Source organism: Callorhinus ursinus, unplaced genomic scaffold (genome assembly GCF_003265705.2).
Source record: "Callorhinus ursinus isolate GAN/ISIS: 27379988/994484 unplaced genomic scaffold, GSC_fseal_2.0 scaffold14, whole genome shotgun sequence".
Classification (NCBI taxonomy): Eukaryota; Metazoa; Chordata; class Mammalia; order Carnivora; family Otariidae; genus Callorhinus; species Callorhinus ursinus.
The window spans coordinates 12,520,766-12,542,599 of record NW_027397076.1 but is presented as its reverse complement, the minus strand read 5'-3'; the positions used below and the strand labels follow the sequence as shown (position 1 = coordinate 12,542,599).

Genomic DNA, 21,834 nt, shown 5'->3' with positions numbered 1-21,834 from the left:
CTTTCAAGGCTTTTGGTAACACTGTTTTTATCCGATGAATGAAGCATAATAAGTCACCACATAAGTGACTTTTCTAGTTAACAAAAGTTTTAGTCTTTTTATAAGCACATTAAAAAAAAATTTTTTTTTTGTCTCTTGAGAATCAAAGGGCCTTGTATTTATTATACTTTTAACATGGCCTCTGAAATAAGATATACTGGACATGAATGTGATGCTTTGTTGGTGACTTGGGACTCTGTCTGTGACATCACTAGTATTGTGCTGGCCTCTTACACTGTCCACACCGGGAAGGTGTGGAGGGTATATTTCTAGGCTCCTTTCCTTTTCTTCCATGTATTTTTGAGCATTTTTTTTCTGACTCATCATACATTACCACTTGCTGCTCTTAGAGTATCTGCCTAAAGCAGCTCCCTTGCCTTCTGTTTTTAGACTGCCTTGGTTTGTTAAATCACTTGTCAGAATTATGTACACGAATTATATACTGTGAATAAACAATACGAGTGAAGCCATCCTAGACCAAGTATTGGTACGTGGACTTAGTGACATCTCCTTTGGCTATATTTGCTAATTTTGGAGTTATTTGGAAAAACTGGAGTCACTGGATTCTGACCTGCAGGGATGCTACAGTTTATTATACATTTTAAAAAGATTTAGGAAGTTTTCTAGCCAGTACTTATTTGTTGAGCACCTACTGAGTGCCAGGAACATTTGAAGACTGATAGTAGAGACAAAATCTGTTTTCAGGATCTTTGCTTTGTTCAAGTCAGGAGAAGCAGACATTATTACGAGAACAAATAAAAGTTGCAAATAGCAGAAAGTGCTGTGGGGGGAAAAATGAAACTGCATAATGGGCAACTGGTGTGGGGCTGCTTTCGCCATGGTGGTCAGGGAAAGCTTTTCTGAGGACACATTTGAGCTGAAACTAGAGTAGGGTGAAGGAGATGACCGTGGGAAATCTGGGGAAAGAGCATTCCAGACAGAGGGGGCAGCAACTGGAAAGATTGAGGCAAGAAAGAAGGCCTGTGAGTCTGGTGGCCCTGGGGAAGAGAGGTAGGACAGTTACACTGGGGCCAGGTCATGCGAGGCATGCCAAGGAAGTTGGATTTCTTTATAATTGCTATGGAAAGCTATTGGAAGGGTCAACTGAGAGAATGTGATTTTAGAAGGATCACTCCAGCTACTTCGTGGTGAGCACCCCCCTCTGGAACAAAAGTGGACAGGTAGAACCACCTGATTTAGATTAGATCCTTCATTTTGACCTATCCTTAATTGTTTTTTAAATATATTGTTTTAAACTATTTGTAGGTGCAGTCATGCAGGAAAACCTCAGATTTGCTTCATCCGGAGATGATATTAAAATATGGGATGCTTCCTCTATGACATTGGTGGATAAATTCAGCCCACACACATCACCACATGGAATCAGCTCAATGTGTTGGAGCAGTAATAGTATCCTTTTTTTTTTTTTAATAACCACTTTTTGTTAGGTTAAATAACAGTATCAATGAAACTTTTGCATGTGACCAATAAGAAATTTTCCATAGCTATGAAAGCTTGGTAGATAAAGTGAAATAGGGGTTTAATAAGTACATCATATGAATGCATATGTATATAAATACACACACACGTATATGTATGCATATATATGTATAAACTACTAGATCGAGACCACAGAATTAGTTTTATTACCAACAGTTTGTCGTTTAACCCAAATGGAATAAGGTAGGTAATGGTGGGAAACTTCTGAAAGGTTTTGGAATGAGTTCTTGCATCTACATTTGGCTATTCATAGGTCTGGTATGCAAATTAAAGACAACTCAAAGGCAGAAGCAACGGGGGAGGAGATAAAAATTAAAATTCCTCAACATCTTCATCTTACTGATGTACTCTCTGTATTTCTCTGTGATAAAAATAGCCTGATTTCTCAGAGAAATTGTCTAGATTGAATTTTCCAAGCTTTTTGTGTTTCTGATTTACACACTCCCTGTCTTAGTAAGCTCCTAAATGTGGGTAAAATAAATGAGGGGATGAAGCTTAGAAATCAGAATTTCTCAACCTTGCACTATTGACATTTTGGACTAGATAATTCTCTGTTACGGGGGCTGTCGTGTGCACTGTAGGATGTTTAGAAATGTTCCTGGCCTTTACCCACCAGAAGCCAGTAGCTCTCAGTAGAACCATTGCTGCAAACAAAATATTCTGAATATGTTCTATAAACTTGGTATGCTAGAAATTATCATTCTTTTGTATAACTTAGACGTATAGACTATTACTTAAACAACAAATTAAGTTTTAACATATGTCTGATCTTATCAGTATCAGATTATGAATATTCTGTTTCCTGATGAAAGTAGAAGTATCAAAGCTTTAAAATATGACCAATTTATGAAAAAAAACAAGTTTTCATGCCCAACCTAATTATTCTTGCAAATATGTAACAAAAATGATGAATTTTCTTACTGAATTAAATTTACTTCTTTATCATTCCTTGATTTTGTGTTAAAGTAGCAAAATAAATTACTTTGGTGCTCTTATTAATCACACTCCTGGTGAAGGAAGGGAGTACATTTTTGAAGGACTCTCCAGATGGGTAGTGAGGGAAAAATGTTTTAAAGAGAGTGACAAATACGTGAGGTTGCTTCTTTCTATTATTAGGTTTTTATTATGTGTAGAGCTTAATTTCCCTGTTACTGTATAAGAAAAAAGTAACAATTCTTGTAAGATTTATTAGTTTGGGTTTATTTTTATTCCAAGGAGTTTTATTAGGAGTTGGCATTTGCTGATAAACCACTTAATGGTCTATCAACAAAACTGATGTGACTATGAGGTAGTGTGGGATGACTTTTGGAAACTGGTCTTATTTCTATATAGTTTTCTTGTACAAGTAGATATGCACTGGAAACTTTTGCATATGGTCTTATTTTTAATGAGGCTTTGATCTCTTCCATAGAGGTTAGTTACCAAAGAATAAGGACCTCCCAGACTCAGCTACTTGGGGTCCACTTAGCATGGATTCCAGGAACAGGATTAAGAGTGAAGTACCAGATTTTTGGCCCTGTTAGGTAGTGTTCCTCACTTTCTCATGATTTCTAAAACTACAAGAGAAATAAAAGGAGTAACTAGGTTACCCTCTCATATTATCTTTGTTCAGTCCTTTTCTGTATTCTAAGGAGAAAAAGTAGTAAACAGAGGATGAAGCCAAGGGAAGGGAGATGATTTGTTCTTTTCAGTGCTATAGTATCTAGGTGGGAATGATTTTATTTGAATCATGTATCATAATAAAATCACAGTCCGTGGTCTATTCATGAAATATACAAATGTTATAGAAACCACCCAAAATAATGCAGTCAAGATTTCACTTGTTAAAAATCAAAGATTTAAACTTGTGATATTTTAATTCATTATGACTCTCAAAATTAGGCTCTTATTCTTGATTATATTGTATTTAATCTTTTTAATTTAAAAAATTTACAGTGTTTTGTGTTTACTGACTGTTCTGCTTATAATTTCTGTAAAACAAGGTAAAATAATTTTAAATTAAGTTAAATTAAGTTTTTAATAAATTTAACTTAATTTAAAATAAAACTCTTCCAGAGCATGAATAGTTGCTATTTAACCACATATATTTATATTTGCTATATTTATTGTAATATTTATTCTTAATTTATTTAAGATTGAAACATTCTATCATAAAAATTCTATAAAGCCTATATCAGGCTTTATATTTTTAATGGATGAACAGGAGACTAATGTGGTTATTTGCTTTATAGCTTAAATTGGTACCAAGCACTGTGTTAATAAATAACTATCTTGAGCGGTGTTTATAGATGAAAAGGCTGATTGATATTTGCTGATGTTGCTTTTATCATGATCTCATTCCTGAAGGACAAAATTAGACCTTCTGGCCTATTCTTTGAAAATGGAGTAGTATTTCACTTGGGTAAAATAGCTTTCAAGTAATAGCAGAGCCAGAGAGGATAGTTCTTCCCTGCGGTAGTAGTAAAGAGAATTAGTCTTAGTAATTAGTAACCTGAGCCGTTTTTGAAAGCTGATGTATAAGCTATATTCATTTGCTTGTCTTCTTAGGTTAGTGCACTTGCTTTTATCATCACAACTCTTGCAATAATAGTCTAGTGCTAGAGATGCTCATGAATTGTTTGATGCTCCATAACTCTTCATTTAGATAACTTTCTAGTGACAGCATCTTCCAGTGGCGACAAAATTGTTGTTTCGCATTACAAAAATAAACCTTTTCTACTTTTCGAGCTTGGTGAAGGGGTAAGTGATTTTTTAAAAAAAAATTTTAAAAATCTTAGTTCTACTTGGGTGGTAACTGCTTCTTATGGTGCTTGCAACTAAATATAAAGGTGTTTAAAACTATTATTCTTAACCAAAACTCAAAATAATATAGTAACACTTAAGGAGGAGATAGGTACTGAAACATCTTCAGGTAAAATAATAGTGGATTTTAGGGGAGCAGTCAAGGACTTAGATTATGTCAGCTAATCACTTGCTTTCTCCATCTCTCTGTGGAAGATTCCCTGGTATTACTGCCTTTTTAAAGCCCAAGTCCTACTGCAGTCACCAGGTTGATTTGACCATTCAAATGTCCTAATGATATAGTCCTGTCCTTACTGATGTTGAGTTCAGGACGATCAGCTAAAGACCCCTATGTGATGGTAGCTTCTGCTTTAGCTTCTGTCCTTCTGGTTACTGAGGGGCCTGCCTGAGTCTCCCCAAGCTCTCCTGGAACAGAATGGCTTTGTCAAACTGAGCCTTGGTCCCAGAACATTTAAATGAAGTTCTCACTGCATATTTTTTTCTCATCTTTTTGTTTTATATGTTAATCCCTCTGATTGAGGATAATGATGGTGTCCTCATTTTTAGTCACACACACTCCTTGAAATCTATTTTTTTGTTAATAAGGTTTAAAAAGGTAAAAGTAGTTGGTAGCTTGTTCTTAATTTAAGGTTCAAAATTTTCATAGCAGGCCCTAAACCATTATCAATTGTCATAATTTTACACACTGGAATAGGTAAGGTAGCTCACTTAGAAAGAACACAGGACAGTGGAATATGAGCTCATCTAATTTAAAAAGGACTTTTGATTTCTATCCATCCTTTCCTAAAAGCAGGTGGAATTGACACAAGCATCAAATCCAGCCCACAAATGCTAGAGGCTGGGGCAGAGACTGTCTGCTAAGGGCAGATACAGAATTGGAGACACACTGCCTATTCAAACTCAGTTAAGTAAAATTGAGGCAGAGAGTATCCCTGGTTGATAAAAGGTAAACTGTACTCCTCAAGAGCAGGCAGAACATCTTAGTCATTTTTGGATCTTTAGGTACCATCAGAGGTGTCAACAAGCATTTGTTGAATTGAATATCAATATCAAAACAATTTCGATTTCCACTTCCAGCACAATATTGTGCTCCTTTTATGCATTATGCCTTAGAGCAGTTTGGGAACTTTGTGTTGTTAAATTATGAAAATAGCAGATGATATTCACAAATGTGACACAATTCTAAGGATTTTGTGAATATTCCACATCAGTTGCTATAGTTAGTTCTCTTTCCTACAGTTAAGAAATCACATCAGAATACAGGTGGATGGGGGGCACCTGGGTGGCTCAGTTGGTTAAGCATCTGCCTTTGGCTCAGGTCATAATCTCAGCGTCCTGGGATGTAGCCCCTCGTGGAGTCCTGTGCTCAGCAGGGAGTCCACTTCTCCCTCTCCATCTGCCCCTCCCCCCGCTCATGCTCTCTCCCAAATAAATAAAATCTTTAATTAAAAAAAAAAGTATACAGGTGGATGAAAGTGAGGTTATTACTTATAATTTGAATCTGCCTTAATTTAATTTGCTTAAAAGAATATTTTGCAAACGTTGGTTCCTTAGCCTTTGTTAGTAATTTCTTATAACATATTAGTGTGTTGATCACCTTTGCTTTGTAGGATCCAAGTACTATTATTTGTGTGCCATTTGAGATATGAGACCATTACTCCTTGGGGAAAAAAAGATTCTATCACTTTAACACCATTTTTAGAGCAGAATTTTTAAGTTTATATTTATTTTCTTTGATTTTGCTTTTAGCTCTTTAGGCAAATTGATATTAACAGTAATATAATGAATATCTTAGGCTACTGTATAACCTAGACATTTGGCCAGCTTTTATTTTTAGATTTTAAAAACTTCACCCATTGCTTGTGTTTTAGGGTACAGGATTCCTATAATAAACACACAGTTTTCATCAATTATTTAAGTTCATTAGCTACATTAATAATACATCAACATAAAAAAGATCTTCTAACATCAGGGTAGGCCAGTTGAAAACATAGGTTTTGTTCTGAGTCCTTAATAATTTGAGTTGTTTTTGATGATTAGAATACTAATATATTGATCTTTGATGGACACCATTCTTATTTTCCTTAAAGGTTATTTTGATAGCTCTTAGTAAACTGTCCTGATTTGTGGTGGTAACTAGATTCTTTTTTTTTAAGATTTTATTTATTTGAGAGGGAGAGCACAGGTAGGAGAGAAAGCACGGGGTGGGGGGCGGGTGGAGGGGCAGACGGAGAAGCAGACCCTGCACTGAGCAGGGAGCCCGATGTGGGGCTCAATCCCAGGACCCTGAGATCATGACCTCAACCAACTGAGCCACCCAGGCGCCTCCAGATTCTAAGTCAATACTAGTCTCTTTAGACCAAAGTCAGTTCCTAGAATGGTGTCTATAGGGAATTGTAGCAGCTCTACTGAAACATTGATGTAATGTGTTCCTGATATTTTTGTATGTGTTAGTAATTTTGACTCTTGGTCAAAATTTCAGAGCTGGTAGAAACCTTGCGGGAGGGTTAGGTTTCTTATAAGAATCCAGTGCTCTCCTAGGGGATTGAGAGTACACTTAATCGTGATGAGCATGAAGTAGTCAATATACTGTACATCTGGAACTAACATAACACTGTATGTTAATTATACTGGAATTAAAATTTTTAAGAAAAGTGCTCTTTTGAGCACAGGGTGTTTTTCAGATGCATGGACTCTCGAGGTAAGAACAATAGATCTAGTCCTGATTTTTCACTTCTCAGATAAACATAGGCTTAGAAAGTGAGATGACTTGCCTAAACCTACGTAGTTTACCTTTTAACTTCTAGCTAAGTCATAAAATGTGCCCCTTGGAATTCATTTCTCTCTTTTTTCTCCCCATTGCTTTCAACTAGAGGTGAGAACAATTAATGTAACTACAGAGTGTATCTGAAGGTTAAATAGAAAACACATGCAACATTGTGTTTTACTGTGGAGCATAGTTACTGATGATGCCTCCAGATAGATGACGCTCACAGATGCTCATTGTGAGAAAAACTTGAAAACCTCTGTATTTTTAGCCATTTATTCCATAAATATTTATCGAGCATGGATATGGTCTTTGCACTAATGAAACTGACATTCTGGTGGAAGTAGTTTAGCAGTAAACTACTAAACAGAATACCCAGATAGTGATTAAGTTGCTACACAGAGAATTAAAATAAGACATTGAGATAGCAAGTTACATTAGGTGGCCAAGGGAGGTCCCCAGAAAGGGTGGCTTTGAAGTTGCTGTCTATCAACCAGAAGTCATTCAGCCAGGGCTCAGGGAATTGAGGTTTCCAGGCAAGTATAGAAACCTTGAGGCAAATACAGGGCTGATAACGTTTAAGGAACGGAAGAAGGCCATTGTGGCTGGAGAGTTAGTGGGTGAGGAGGAGAATGGTGAGAGATGAGGTAGGGTTTGAAAGCCAGGTTAATGAGTTTGGAATTTATTCTAGGGCTGATTGGGAGCCATCAAAATGTTTTAAATGGGAGAGTCGTGATCTGATTTGCATTTTTTAAAGGTCATCCTACTTGTGGAGCATAGAATGCAGGGGAGTCGGGTTGGAAGTGGGACAACCAGTTAGGAGGCTGCTGTTCATGTGGTTCTGTAGGGTCTGGATTAGTGTGTTGGTAGCCTCAGTAGATAAAGGGGAGCCCCTGTGGGGTTTATGTTAGTGTTGGAGTTTAAAGAACTTATGGTAGGTGGCAGGGAAGGAGACGTGGAATCAAGGGTAATTCTGGACTTTTATCTTGAGAAACTGAGTGGATGTAATGTGTTCCTGATATTTTTATATGTATTAGTAATTTTGACTCTTGGTCAAAATTTCAGAGCTGGAAGAAACCTCGGGGGAGGGATGGGTTTCTTATAAGAATGCAGTGCTCTCCTAGGGGATTGAAAGTACACTTAATCGTGATGAGCCTTTCAGATGGGAGGAAGAGTGTAGAGTTAGGTTCTGAAGATCTGATATTTGAGACTTGCGCTCTTTTGGGGGAGACTTTGTTGTGAGACTTTGGGCAAGTATCTTGTCCTCTTTATGAACTTTCCCCATCTGCAAAAGAAGGGGTCTAAACATTCTTTAAAGTCTCTTCTACGTTTAGTGTTTTCTGAGCTGTGGGTTGATTCTAATTCAAGATATTCTATGAAAGTGCAAGAGTAGGTTTTACTAAGGGGCAATATTAAGGGCAAGTAAGCCATGATGGGAGGCCAAGACTTGCTGGTGTTCCCTAAGCTTCCTCTGTCAGCTCTGTTCTATGGAGGAGAACACTGCTCTGGTTGAGTTCCTTGAAGCCTTTTCGAAGTCCTTTCAAGCTGTTGGATGCGGGTGGAGGATGATGAGAGGTCAGTCTGAGTCTTAGCATGTTGATAGCATTTAATTCAACAAATGTTTACAAAGTGCTCACTAAGTGTTGGATGGGACTTGAAAGTCAGCTCTGGGCTCTATTAAATTAAGGTAACTTTTTTTCTTTCTTTAATAGCAAAAGCAGACATGTGTCAGTTTAAATTCCACATCTATGTATTTGGTAAGTGGAGGACTAAATCACATTGTTAACATTTGGGATTTAAAATCAAAAAGAGTTCATCGATCTCTTAAGGTAAGCAACTTGTTTTTGTTTTTTTTTAAATCCCTGTAGTAATGAGTATCTTATGATGTTTAGAGTATTTGCCAAACTTTTAATTTTGAGCTTTTATGATAAAAATAAAAATATGCTTCAGAATTGAAGGGAGATTTGTTAGGGAAAATAAAGATGCTGTTTAAGTCAGAAAATTTTTTTTTGGTCTATTTTTACCTCCATGTATGTCACTAATGCATATTGTTGGTGTTTAAAACTTTCCTTTATTCTTTTCACTTAGTTCCACTCTTTTTTCAGTGAACCACTTCCTTCATTTTTTCTAAAGTATGAGTTTTCATCAGAAATCTTTTTTTAAGTCTCTTTGAGAAAAATGAGACTGGTTTTGGGATGGCCATAATCGACCTACTAATCAAAGTTTGGGGATTTGACTTCTTAGTTCTCTAACATATATGGTTATAGCTGTTTGTGTTATTTTTGTGTGTATGTGTTTTCATCTTGGTAATGAAATATTTTCTAAAATAATTTACTATTTACAATTAACGTTCTTTAAATAATTAGCTTTTTGTAGTTTTAGAAAATAAAAGTATTCATCACATGAAAGCTTCTGGGTTATGATTTTTTTGAAATTCTACTTTTCACTGTTATGTACTTTTAATATTTGGAAACTCATCTTTAAAGTTATTTTTCATTTTCATATGTCTTTAAAAAACTTGTAATATGAAAATTCTAAACATATTAATACGCATACACACACACATACATTCATCTGACTTTGATGATGGTCAACTCATGGCCAATATTATTTTATATATGCCCTATCTACTCTCTAATCAGATTATTATATAATCTCACCCTCGGATTATTTTGAAGCAGATGCTAGACACATTATCATTTTGTTAATGTCAAATGTCATTGGGTTAATTCTTGCTAGGGAAATTGTATATAGAAGAATGATTTTGTTTTAAACAAATGTATTCCTGTAATTGCTGCTTAAAATATTACCTTTGGAAGTTCATTATTTTAGATATTAGCTAAACTTTGAAGAGTCTTAAGGAAAATTGAAGAGTTGCCAATAATGAGAATAGTTAACTTTTATTGAGTTCTTTGATATGCCAGCCACTGTGCTTAACTATGTTTATTCTTTGTGTCACAAGAATTCTGCAAAGCAGGTAGTACTATTCCTGTGAACCCATGGAGGAACTCTGGCTCAGGGATGTTAAAGACCTTGTTCAGTGTCAAACAGCTAGTAATGACAAAGATGAGATGCAAACTCAGATATTATCCATTGTTTAATTTTTTAAATTATGAAATTGAATTAAAGCTATTTAGAGGGGTATACCTACTATGAAAGAGATTATTTTACAGAATTGAGAAGAGATTTGAAGTCTGTGGCCACTTTCGTCACATACTCTCATTCATTTTAGGAGCGTCACTTACCCTATAACTCTTATGGCATGGCAAAATGCTTCTTATTTTTCCATCCTCAGTTTTCCCAATTACTCCAGATAGTTTTATCTCTTCTCATTGTTTGCAACTCTTATTTTATTCATTCAGTTAACAAGTATTTGACTGACTAGTTGTGATAGTGGGAAATCTAATCTTTCACCTTTGGGTCTCTTCTCTGTGGTGCTCTCCCTGGAAACACAATTTCTGGCACTTGGTAGGTGCTTACTGAATATTTCTCTGAATGACTTATTTTCCACAGTTAGGATAAGGAAGACACTTGATTCTTTATAAAGTCATAGAAATTGTATTGGACCCCATGTTCGTAATTTTCCTACTGGGAACAATGCAGTAAATGTCCACTCTTTTTTTCTTCTCATCAGACATTTTTTCCTTGGGATAGCAATTTTTTTCTTTGATTTAGGTAAGGAATAAAGTGTAAAGATACCTTCAGACATGCTCAAAGGGCCATTTGAAGACATTGGATTATAAGTGGAATATTATAACTACTATTTATGATATTACATTAATCTATTAGATACAAAAGTTAGTTTATATTAAGATACAACAGCAAACTGTTAAAAACTATACTAACGCTGATCACTTTTCTTTCCTTTTTTTTTTTAAAGATTTTATTTATTTATTTGACAGAGAGAGACACAGCGAGAGAGGGAACACAAGCAGGGGGAGTGGGAGAGAGAGAAGCAGGCTTCTTGCAGAGCAGAGAGCCTGATGCAGGGCTCGATCCCAGGACCCTGGGATCCTGACCTGAGCCGAAGGCAGACACTTAATGACTGAGCCACCTAGGCGCCCCCCTGATCATTTTTCTTTGCTCTTGCTAGATATCTCTAATTTGATGTTGGAAAATACAGTGCTTGTGAATCCAGTTTGTTTAAAACCAGTTTTGTTTTCCTCAAAGTGGATTCCCCTTTGGATTCGGAGGCAGCCTAGTATAGAGAGGAAAACAGGCTTTGGGCTTTGACCTGGAATTGAATCTTGGATCTGCCACTTAGTAGTTATGTGAGCTTGCACAGGTTTCTTAACCTTTCTGTGCCTCATGTAGTGAACTCATCCATAAAATGAGAAAAGTGATCTTGCCTCCCAGGATTCTTCTAAGGATTAATAAGAATTCTTAATGTTCTCAGCAAATGAAAACAGCTGCTGTTGTCTCTCAGCCATGCCTTGCTGCTTCTGGCTTTGGGCTTTTGTTTTTGCTCTCTTCCATTTTGTGTGTCTGGTTTCTTTCCCCTTCCCCTACTTATTGTTTATTTTTTCTCTAAGGTCGAACTCAAACTTTATGTCTTCCCCACAGCTTCTTCTGTCAACTCAGGTCACAGTCATGCCTCTTTCTCTTTCCTAGGACAGTTTGCCTCTACTACTCATCTAACATTCTTTCTACCATTTTCATGTTAATTTAAATGTCCTGTCTTTTCCATTGAACGGTGATACTTTCAAGGCCAGGGACTCTCATAATAGTCAACTTGCAGTGAATGTTACTTGTCAGTGGAAGTTAGACATATTGCCATCTAGAAAATTACCTTTCCCTTTTGTCTCTTGTTTCAGAGTGCCTGATCATTATTACAGTTATAAAAACTAAGTCTCTGTCCCCTGAGAAGACTTGGTGTTGATCAAATAGTTTTCTACTCATTTGAGTAATTTTTTTAGGCTATTTGAGGAAAATGTTAAAGCAGATATTAAATTCACAAATACATAATATTTACCAAGAATGAAGTTTACAAAAACATGAAAATGTGTGGTGTGAAGGTTATGTGGTAGTGTACTTACTTTCATTTCTTTCTTTCAGGATCATAAAGATGAAGTAACTTGTGTCACATATAATTGGAACGACTGCTACATTGCTTCTGGATCTCTCAGTGGTGAAATTATTTTGCACAGTGTAACAACTAATTTATCTAGTACTCCTTTTGGCCATGGCAGTAACCAGGTACAGTATGCATTTATTCACATCAGAGTTGATAAGGTAGATTTTGAATTGTCTTACATATAAGACAGTGAATTTTAAGTTTTCAAAATTAAGTATTTTAAATTTGCATTTAGCTTGCTTAAAAAACTTAGAGCTAGCTGTTTTTTAGTCGTATTGTTTAAAAATGTTCAAATAACAAGGTAATTCATACCGGATTATGTTGCCTATATGAGTTTAGTTGTGCCATTGAATAATCACATATTCCTAGAATATAACTGTATATGGCAAAATATAAACAGTTGTTGGGTAGGTTAAATCTGAAATATGGATATTAATCTTTCTATGACATCATAGTTATCATAGCTCAAAATTATGTTAGCTACAAGATAGATACTTCTGTTCATAAATGCTTTTTGGTGGACATAGATGGTTGAGTGTGTTTAGGCACAGGGTTAATTGAGCTTTAATTTTTGTGTAAGTATATGATAGTCAAAGTCCCAAAGCTTATTTATGGACTTTGAGGTTAATACAGGAGTAGTGAGGGAAACTTTATGAAGGAAAATTAGTCAAGTAATTTTTTTCTTTATAAAATATTCATCTGTAAAATTTGTAAAAGAATAAATTCAGTTACTCAAGAAATCTAAGTCTTAGCCAGCTTTCTGTGAAATTCTCTACAGAAATTTCCAATGAGGTGCAATCTCTTTCAAGCCTTACTTTTTATTATAATGACTTTGGCCTTAACTATTATTAGATAAAATATGGGAGCTATTCACTTTTGAAAAGCAGTTTTTGAAATCATGATTTGAATAGTATATATTTAGTGTTTGAGGAAAATTTAATGGATATTAAAAACAAAAAAGTCTTAAGTTCCTATATGTTGGGGGAATAAAAGAGATAAATGTAAAAATGATATAGATGATTGATATAAAACAATCTTAGGGTGTTTCAGAGCAGTGGGAGAACTATCTGGGAATAAAACAGGGAAAAGTGAAGGAGGGAGGATTTCATCTGAGTCTAATGCTTAAATGATTTTTATTTTGCTTTTACTACAGTATATATTGGCTTCTTTGCTAATTGATTCTAATTCATATTAGGGTTAGCTCTTTACATTCGCACTTTATAGTTGGAACCATGTCTTGTTTCTTTGTCCTCAATCATTATCCAGCTTTGTACTTTATATGGAAAGGATCCTTAATAAATATGTGAGTGGATATAGAGATAACAAAGATCTAAATAGGCTAATACAGAACTTTGGGAGAAGGCTATTTTGTATGTAGGAAATCAAAAACACTAAGGAAGGCACATAGATTGGAAAGATAAGTATGAGCATAGTGTTAATGTGGAACTTTGAATGCCAGACCAAAGATTCAGCTTTTATTTTGGAAGGCATTTGAGGAGCGAATCAGAGTTTTTGATTAGTTCAATGTCCGCATCCTAGAAACCTTGAACTAAAAGAAAGTGTTTACAGATAATTTCACTTTCTGCATTTTATGGATGTGGATAAGTGATTTGCCACAGAGAATGTATTAATACTGTCATAAAAGCAGAAAGTAATATTTTTTTTTGTCATTCTTTTTTTGGTTATTTGTATTTTGATAATGAGGCATAAAGCCTAAGCCCATAAACATTGGAAAAATCTTTATCTAATTTCACATGTCTTGCTTTTTAAGGAAATTAATTTTCTTTCTTCCTTTCCCATTTTTTTTTTTTTAAGATTTTTGATATATTAGAAGCATGACACATTTAGATTAAAAATTCTGGGCTGACTTTTTAGTAACATAAACATTAGGTCAGATACCTACCATGTGAATTCTTATATTTCAGTTTTTATTTTATCTTGCTAGAGAGGTTTTTTTGTCTGTTTGTTTTTTATTAAAACCAGACATGAAGAAATAGTTCTGAAACATTAGTTTTAGTTATTGCTCTTGGCTTTATTATGTGCAAAGAATTTAAATTTCTAAAATTGAGATATAATTTAAATAATAAGGGGCATACATCTTAAGTATATAGCTTGATGAATTTTTATATATGTATCTACTTGCATAACTACCAGAAGGTATAGAACATTTCTGGCATACCAGGGGACTCCCTCTTAACCCTTCCCAGGCACTACCTCATATTTCTTGAAAGAATTGGCTATGTCTGGTTTCTTCTAGTCTTCACTGTTTGCCTTGTTGCATAGAATAGTAGTTCGTTACTGTTTTACTGCTGTGTCGTTTTCCATTATATGAATATGTCACAGTCTGTTGATGGACATTTGCATTGTTTCTAGTTTTTAGCTATTACAATAAAGCTTCTGTGAATATTCTTTGTGTATGTCTGTGTTTTCATTTGTCTTGAGTAAATACTCAGAAATGGACTTGCGTAGGTCTTAGTGTAGGCATCATGTTTTACTTTATTAAAAAATGCCAAAAAGCTTTCTAAAGTGCTTGTGCCATTTTACACTTCTACCAGCAATGTTTGTGAGATTCAGTTGCTCCACATTTTTGCTAATACCAAGTATTGTTTATCTTATTAGTTATAACAATTTTGATGATTGTGTAGTGGTACCTCATTTTAATTTGCATTTCTGCATGTCGGATGTGTTGAGTGTATTTTCATATGCCTTCTTTTGTGAAGGGACTGTTCAAGTCTGTTCCTCTTTGTATTATGTTGTGTTTTTTTCTGATAGATTTATAGTTTATTATATATTCCAGATTGAGCAATTTTTTGGGTATGCATGCTGCATATATCTTCTTTTAGTCTACAGCTGGCCTTTTAACTCTAATGCCTTTTTAAAAAATGAACAGAAGTTCTTAAATTTAATGAAACCTAGTCTAGTATATCACTTTCACTTATAGATGCTGTTTTTTGTGTCCTCTTGAGAAAATCTTGCTCGCCCCAAGGTCTTAAAAATAGTGTCCTTTTGTTTTCTTTAAGAGTAAAGCTTTATTGTTTTACCTTTAGATAAAGTTTTATTTTTTTACCTTTCCCATTTATGTCTGTTATCATCCACTTCGAATTAATTTCTGTGTATGGTGTGAGATATAGGGCTCAGCTTTCCAGACAGATGTATAATTACGTCAGTATGATTCATTGCAAAGACCATCCTATTGCTACTGGGGTGACTAGGTGGTGAGAGGGTATGGAGAGCATTCCAGGTAGAGGTTATCACCTTCATAGAATCCTTACTACCATTTCCTGTGTTTCAAGCACTGTGATTATTGCTTTGTATTACATTTTCTTGTTTAATCTTTGCTACTTGTGAGATGCACATTACAAATTTTTTTCATTTTTAAATTTTTCATTTTACAAATGAGGACTTTTAGATTGCAACACTTTTAACTGACTATTTTGAAGATCTGTTCTTTAAGAGTGGTAGCACTGTTTTCTTTGGGATCTCTTTCTAGCTCAGAGGTGGCTGAATGTATAAAGATTTGAGAATCCAAAGCTTCTGGAAACTTTGCGGTATTCTCTTGCCACTTTAAAGATATTTTAAAATTCTAGGTGATAGGTTGCTGTATGGTTGGTTTTCAAAGGATTTTCATTGATTATTTGCATAGCAAAACTCAATTTAAATTATTTTCTAGTTGAGGAAAACAGTATTGCTGTAGGCTTATCTCTTGAGTAAGGTCACATGAGATTTTCATGTGTCTGTTGCCTCCTGCTAGCACAAGTCGGCATCTCCTTAGGATCGTTGGTATAGTTCTGTATCGCAGGTCCCACGTTTATTTGGAGAGCTAGCTAGTGTGAACCTGGGCAAGTTACTTAACTCTCAAGCCTCCTTTTCTTTATCTGTAAGTGAGAATGAGAATATGCTTTCAGTACAGTCTTGTTTTTTTGTTTGTTTTGAGGGCTAAATGAGATGCTGAGTGTGTTTAGCATTGTTTTCAACATTTGGTAAGAGATCAGTGAACTTCAGTGAGCTTTTAATGAATAATCATATTAAATCATTAAAATAACTTTTGTGATTTACTTTCCCAAACTGGTTTGCGCATCTTTAGGTTTAATGTATTCCCTCTAAAGCCCTGCTAATTTGCCAGTTGTAACTTGACCTCAGTAATTGAACTGGAGTATTTTAATTTTTCCCCCGTCCTTGGAACAAATGTTTGTTATGTTTTGTGTACTGTTATTATTTCACTTTTCCTCTGTACCTTTAACACAGAGTACGTGGGCTAGGAAATACCATTTGGTCGCTGTGTAACTATGCAGTTTCAGTTTTTTTAGTGAAGAAAGTCACAATTTTCATGATTCTGCATACTTATATTTCCTTTTTATGAGCATTGTAATTGAAATCTTCGGAGTGTCGTTTTGTTTTTTCCCTACAAATGATTTTGTTATGGTGTATTGTATCTGTTGGTGACTAGAGGCATAGAATTGCTACTTGAGCATTCATTTAGATTTCTCAAAATTCATTTAAGATTTCAAATATACTAAATATTCTTTTCTTAAATTTAAACATGTTCATAAAAATTTTAAGTCTGTCAGAAGATTGACATAATTCAACTCAAATATACTGTTAGCCAGCCCAGTTTTTATGTTGATCAGTTACTATAGGTAGGGTCTGGGTATTGAGAAAAATAGTAGATAGGACACATCTAATGATAAAAATAAAAATTTTATTTTTTTAAAAGATTTTTTAATTTATTTTGGCGAGAGAGAGAGAGCGCACGCACGCACATGTGCACAGGAGCAGGGGGAGGGGCAGCGGGAGAAGCAGGCTCCCCACTGAGCTGAGCAGGGAGCCTGATGGGGGTGTGGGGGACAACTCGATTGATCCTGGACGCTGAGATCATGGCCTGAGTCGAACAGATGCTTAACTGAGCCACCCAGGCACCCTAAAATAAAAATTTTAATTTTTGTTTCTATGAACAATCAAGAATTTAAAATATTTAAAAGTCATCAGATTGGTTTCTTAGCAAAAGTGACAAAAACCTGGAGTGCCATTGAATCTGCATTATACTGAATCTCATATCATAAATGAGATTGCCTGGATATACTTAGATCCTAACTTTGAAGTATCTGAGCTGAATTGAAGCTATTAGTTTTATGTGGATCACAATGTCTTTCTGCAGGAGTGAGGGGGCAGGTGTGGGGGGAGGCTTGCGGCCTCTGCAGAACTTCCAGGGCTGACAGACTTTCTAGATTACAACTGCATGTTGCTGTTTGGCAGGCTCAGCAGCGTAGGCTCACAAATAGGTTAACCTGTTTTGCCTTTCCCAAACTGCAGCCCTTTTCAAAGCAGTTACAAAGTGGATCTATTTAATGATTCCTTAGACTTAAAAATGATCTTTAAATGCAGCAGGCTATTTGTGAGATTTTAAATATAATGTATTTAAAAAAATAAATAAATATAATGTATTTTGGTATGTTAAATAAGTTAATTTTATTCAATGTAATTTTTGACATTTTAGGTATAGATTTTGTAAGTATTAGTAACCATGTTTGGGGACAGAGTCCAAAAATGTAAATAATTATTAGTTACACTTAAAAATAATAATTATTTTATCAAGAATGAGTTTAATTTTAATTGGGTTAACTTGTTTGTCTGGTTATATTTATACCTGAATTTTACCACTCAGAGAGTTTGACTACAAATCTTTATTTCTAGAATAATGATCTCCTTGATGTTATATAGGAACATTGATATACAATGTTTGCATGATAATATGTCCTCCATGTTTTTTCTTTCTTTTTTTTAAATTTTATTTTATTATCTTATGTTAGTCACCATACAATACATCATTAGTTTTTGATGTGGTGATCCACGATTCATTGTTTTCGTATAACACCCAGTGCTCCATGCAGTATGCTCCATGTTTTTTCTTAGTATTTGTGTATATTTGTCTAGCCTATCTAGTATGTTCTTTGAGCGGTTTTATAATTGACATGTTGGCATAAAATAAACTTCTAATCTCTATTTTTAATGTAGATACTTTTTATTTTTTTATTTTTTTTTTTAAAGATTTTATTTATTTATTCATGAGAGACAGAGGGGGAGAGAGAGAGAGAGAGAAGCAGAGGGAGAAGCAGGCTCCCAAGGAGCAGGGAGCCTGATGCGGGACTTGATCCCAGGACCCTGGGATCATGACCTGAGCCGAAGGCAGACGCTTAACCATCTGAGCCACCCAGGCGCCCTGTAGATACTTTTCAAAGGCTCTTTTTTTTTCCTTCTATATCTCTCTTCCAAATTTTCTGTAACGGGAAGAATGTTTTCTTGCAGTGTTTCTGTGTATAGCTCTATCTTCCTTCCATACAATTATAATCATTCTGTTGGTCCAGTCTTGTTTTCTGTCTTTTTCACAGTAGTGTTCCATCCCAGGTATTCTCATTTTACTAGTCTTCATAACCATATTTTTAAAAAGACTTATTTATTTATTTTAAGGAGAGAGAGTGCACATGAGCGGTGGGGAGGGCTAGAGGGAGAAGGAGAATCTCAAGCAGACTCCCTGCTGAGTGTGGAGACCAAGACACAGAGCTGGATCCCATGACCTGAGATCATGACCTGAGCCGAAATCAAGAGTTGGATGCTCAACCTACTGAGCCACCCAGGTGCCCCCATGACCATAATTTTTTAATGGCTCCATAATATTCCATTGTTCAAATGCCACAGTTTAAAGATTCCTATATTTTAGGTATTTTCCAAAATTTTATAATCACAGTGAGCACCATATATTAATATTGTTTCCATAAGTATGTGTTTTCTGCTTTTTGACTTATTCTCTGACAAATTCTCTTTTGATGTAACTCAGTAGCAGGCTCACATGTTTTTTTCCTTGAGGACTTCAGTGTGTTACTCCCATTATTGTTGGTCTCAAATGTCTGATGATAATTTAAGTATTTTTTTCCTTAGATGTCACTTGTTTCTTTTTTCCTAGATGTCCAAAGAATATTTTTTTTTCTTTAAAGTCCAGTAATTTTGTTAGACTCAGTCTTGGTGTTGGTCACTCTGTATTGCTATTCATAGGGACATGGTGTGCTTCTTTAATATGCAGTTTCAGATCTTTTCTTTCAGGGAAGTTTTCTTGAATTAGTGCTTTTAGTATTTGTTATTTTCCTTATGTTTTCTTTTTTTCTTTATTAGATCTTGTCTTCACTGATTTATTACTTTCAAACCATTTTAACTTTTTCCTTATTTTTAATTTTCAAAACTTCTTTATTTTTTGCCTGTCTCTAAGGTGTTACCTGTTGTGTTTATTCATTCTTATATTCCTTTTAAATTAGCCTTCATTTTTGAAGAGACTTTTGAAATTTCTAATTCTTTGCTAAGTTCTAACATCTCATTTCTAAGTTTTCTAATTCTGATTTAATTGTTTTTTAATGTCTTGTATCATTTTATTTTCTTCTTGGTCATCTCCTGAGAGTTCCTTTCATCTTATTCTCATAATAACTTCATTTGGGATTTATCTGTGGAGTTAGTTTCCCAAACTTCTACACAGAGATGGAGTTCAGGGTGTCTTTTCTAGCTTTACAAGCTCCCTCTTGTTTTCAGTTAGTTTTGTTTTTGTTTTAATGGTGACTTGTTTTCTGAGGTTGCCTAGCTTTGTTCCACTCACTTACTTGTATGTGAACTTTTGCTCTCCTTCAGCTCTGTTGACTCCATCCTATTCAGGTTTGCCTCTACTACTAACAGTGTCTCCTTAGTGTGGTGCCCTGACCTGGGAGGTAGGCATCTCATCTGGTCAATTTGGGGAATTCATTGCAGCTAAACTTCTCTAGCTCTTCAGACCTTTCTGTAGACCTCTGTATAGTCCCACCAATGCAGCAGATAGTCCTGGTTTCAGCTGAGCTTGTCAAATTGGTCACCATGCTTTTTTTTTGAATACCTATTGGCTGTTTGGGGCTTTGCCTGTTCTCAGCTCTGTCTCAGACTCCCTGTTATTTCCTTCTGCTTCCTTTGCACAGATACTAATATTATGAGGGACTTGTGGCTGCTAATTGTTTGACTTTCTAGCATGCATTTTGGGGCTCATGAGGATCCCTGATCATCTAGTTTTGTTGTAAATGTTCATGGGATTTTACTTTTGCTGTCTGGGGTTTGCTGTCTGTCTGTAAAACATACATGCACACACACTCAGTCATTTAAACTCACTGCACTAGGGATCCCCAAGACCAGGTTTAATGATTCACTAAGAGTACTCACAGAACTCAACATATAATCATACATATGGCTGTGATTTATTACAGTGAAAGGGTACAAAGCAGAATCAGTAAAGAGAAAAGGTGCATGGGGTGAAGTCCTGAGGAAACCAGGTATAAGCTCCAAAGCATCCTCTCTCAGTGGAGAGGAGGTACTTAATTTCCCCAGCATCAAACTGTGACATATATGAAGCGCTGTCTACCAGGGAAGCTCATTAGAGATTCATTGCCCAGAGATTTTAGTGGAGGCTAGTTACCTGGGCACCCTCTATGTAGCATATATTGAAATTCCAAACTCCTAGAAGGAAAGCAGCTGTTCAGCCATAAACCATATCTTATACACAAACAGTTTCGGCACAATGAGCCACTTTTATCAGTCAGTGAGTCGCTCTTATCAGTTAGGGTAGTGGAAACCCTCCCAAAATCCCAGATACCAGCCAAGGGCCAACCTTGAGAAATAGGACTTTCTAAGGATAGGAAGTCCAGGCCTGCGCACATGGGTGCGCGCACGCACACACGCACACACACACACACACACACACGGGGTTATTCAGAGAGATTCAGAAACTCTGCCACCGCTGTAACAACTAACTTTTCAAAGTCTTCGAGTTAAAAGGATTTTAAGCAGGACAAATATGTTCAGATTTCCAGTTTTGAAGAGGTTACTGTTGTAGCAATGTGAAGGATGGATAGTAAGCCACTGAGAATGGAAGTGGGCAGTACCTCCAGTGACAGTTGATTAGTGCTTGAGACAAGACACTGGGACTTAAAAAGAGGGAGGGGATGGGGGTACCTGGGTGGCTCAGATGGTTAAGCATCTGCCTTTGGCTTAGGTCATGATCCCAGGGTCCTGGGATCAAGCCCCACATTGTACTCCTGGCTCAGCAGGGAGCCTGCTTCTCCCTCTCCCTCTGCCTCTCTCCCTGCTCATGCTCTCTCTCTCTGTATCTCTGTGTCTCAAATGAATAAATAAAAACCTTAAAAAAAAAAAAAAAAGAAGAGGGAGGGGATGGAGTTGAAGGGATATTGTATATGTTTATGCATGTGTGTGTGTGTGTATGTATGTCTATATACACACATGTATAGTATCTTGTATATATAAGTAGTGTTTAGTATATATATGTATGTATACATATATATGTATTTAGATACATATATATTACAGATTATAAAGCTACAATAAAATATGAATGGATATTCTTACCTCTGTGAAGATAAGGCTTTTCTAAGTATAAGAACAAAGTTATAAGTTAGGGAGACAGATATGATAAATTTAAGTGCATAAAAACTTAAAATCTGACAAATAGCAATCTTTTAAAAAATTAACAAAATTGAAAGAAAAATGGGGAAATATTTATACTTAATGAGAGCTTTAATGTCCTTATTATAGTAAGATCAATTGCAAATTAGGATTTAAAAAAATCTTAATAGCC

At 35.5% G+C, this 21,834-nt stretch overlaps 1 protein-coding gene across 5 annotated transcripts in view; it reads left to right on the top strand.

Moving 5' to 3' along the window:
• NEDD1 (NEDD1 gamma-tubulin ring complex targeting factor) overlaps positions 1-21,834 on the top strand; it is a 51,719-nt gene that overhangs the window by 994 nt on the left and 28,891 nt on the right. For 4 of the 5 annotated variants that reach the window (XM_025882548.2, XM_025882549.2, XM_025882546.2 and 1 more), the window contains exons 2-5: positions 1,306-1,449; positions 4,184-4,278; positions 8,821-8,937; positions 12,164-12,304. In XM_025882548.2, coding sequence (XP_025738333.1) covers positions 1,314-1,449; positions 4,184-4,278; positions 8,821-8,937; positions 12,164-12,304 — 489 coding nt within the window. In that variant the 5' untranslated portion in view covers positions 1,306-1,313. Of the gene's footprint in view, positions 1-1,305; positions 1,450-4,183; positions 4,279-5,080; positions 5,288-8,820; positions 8,938-12,163; positions 12,305-21,834 lie in introns of those variants that run through there. The other variant, XM_073900468.1, reaches the window with a different exon arrangement.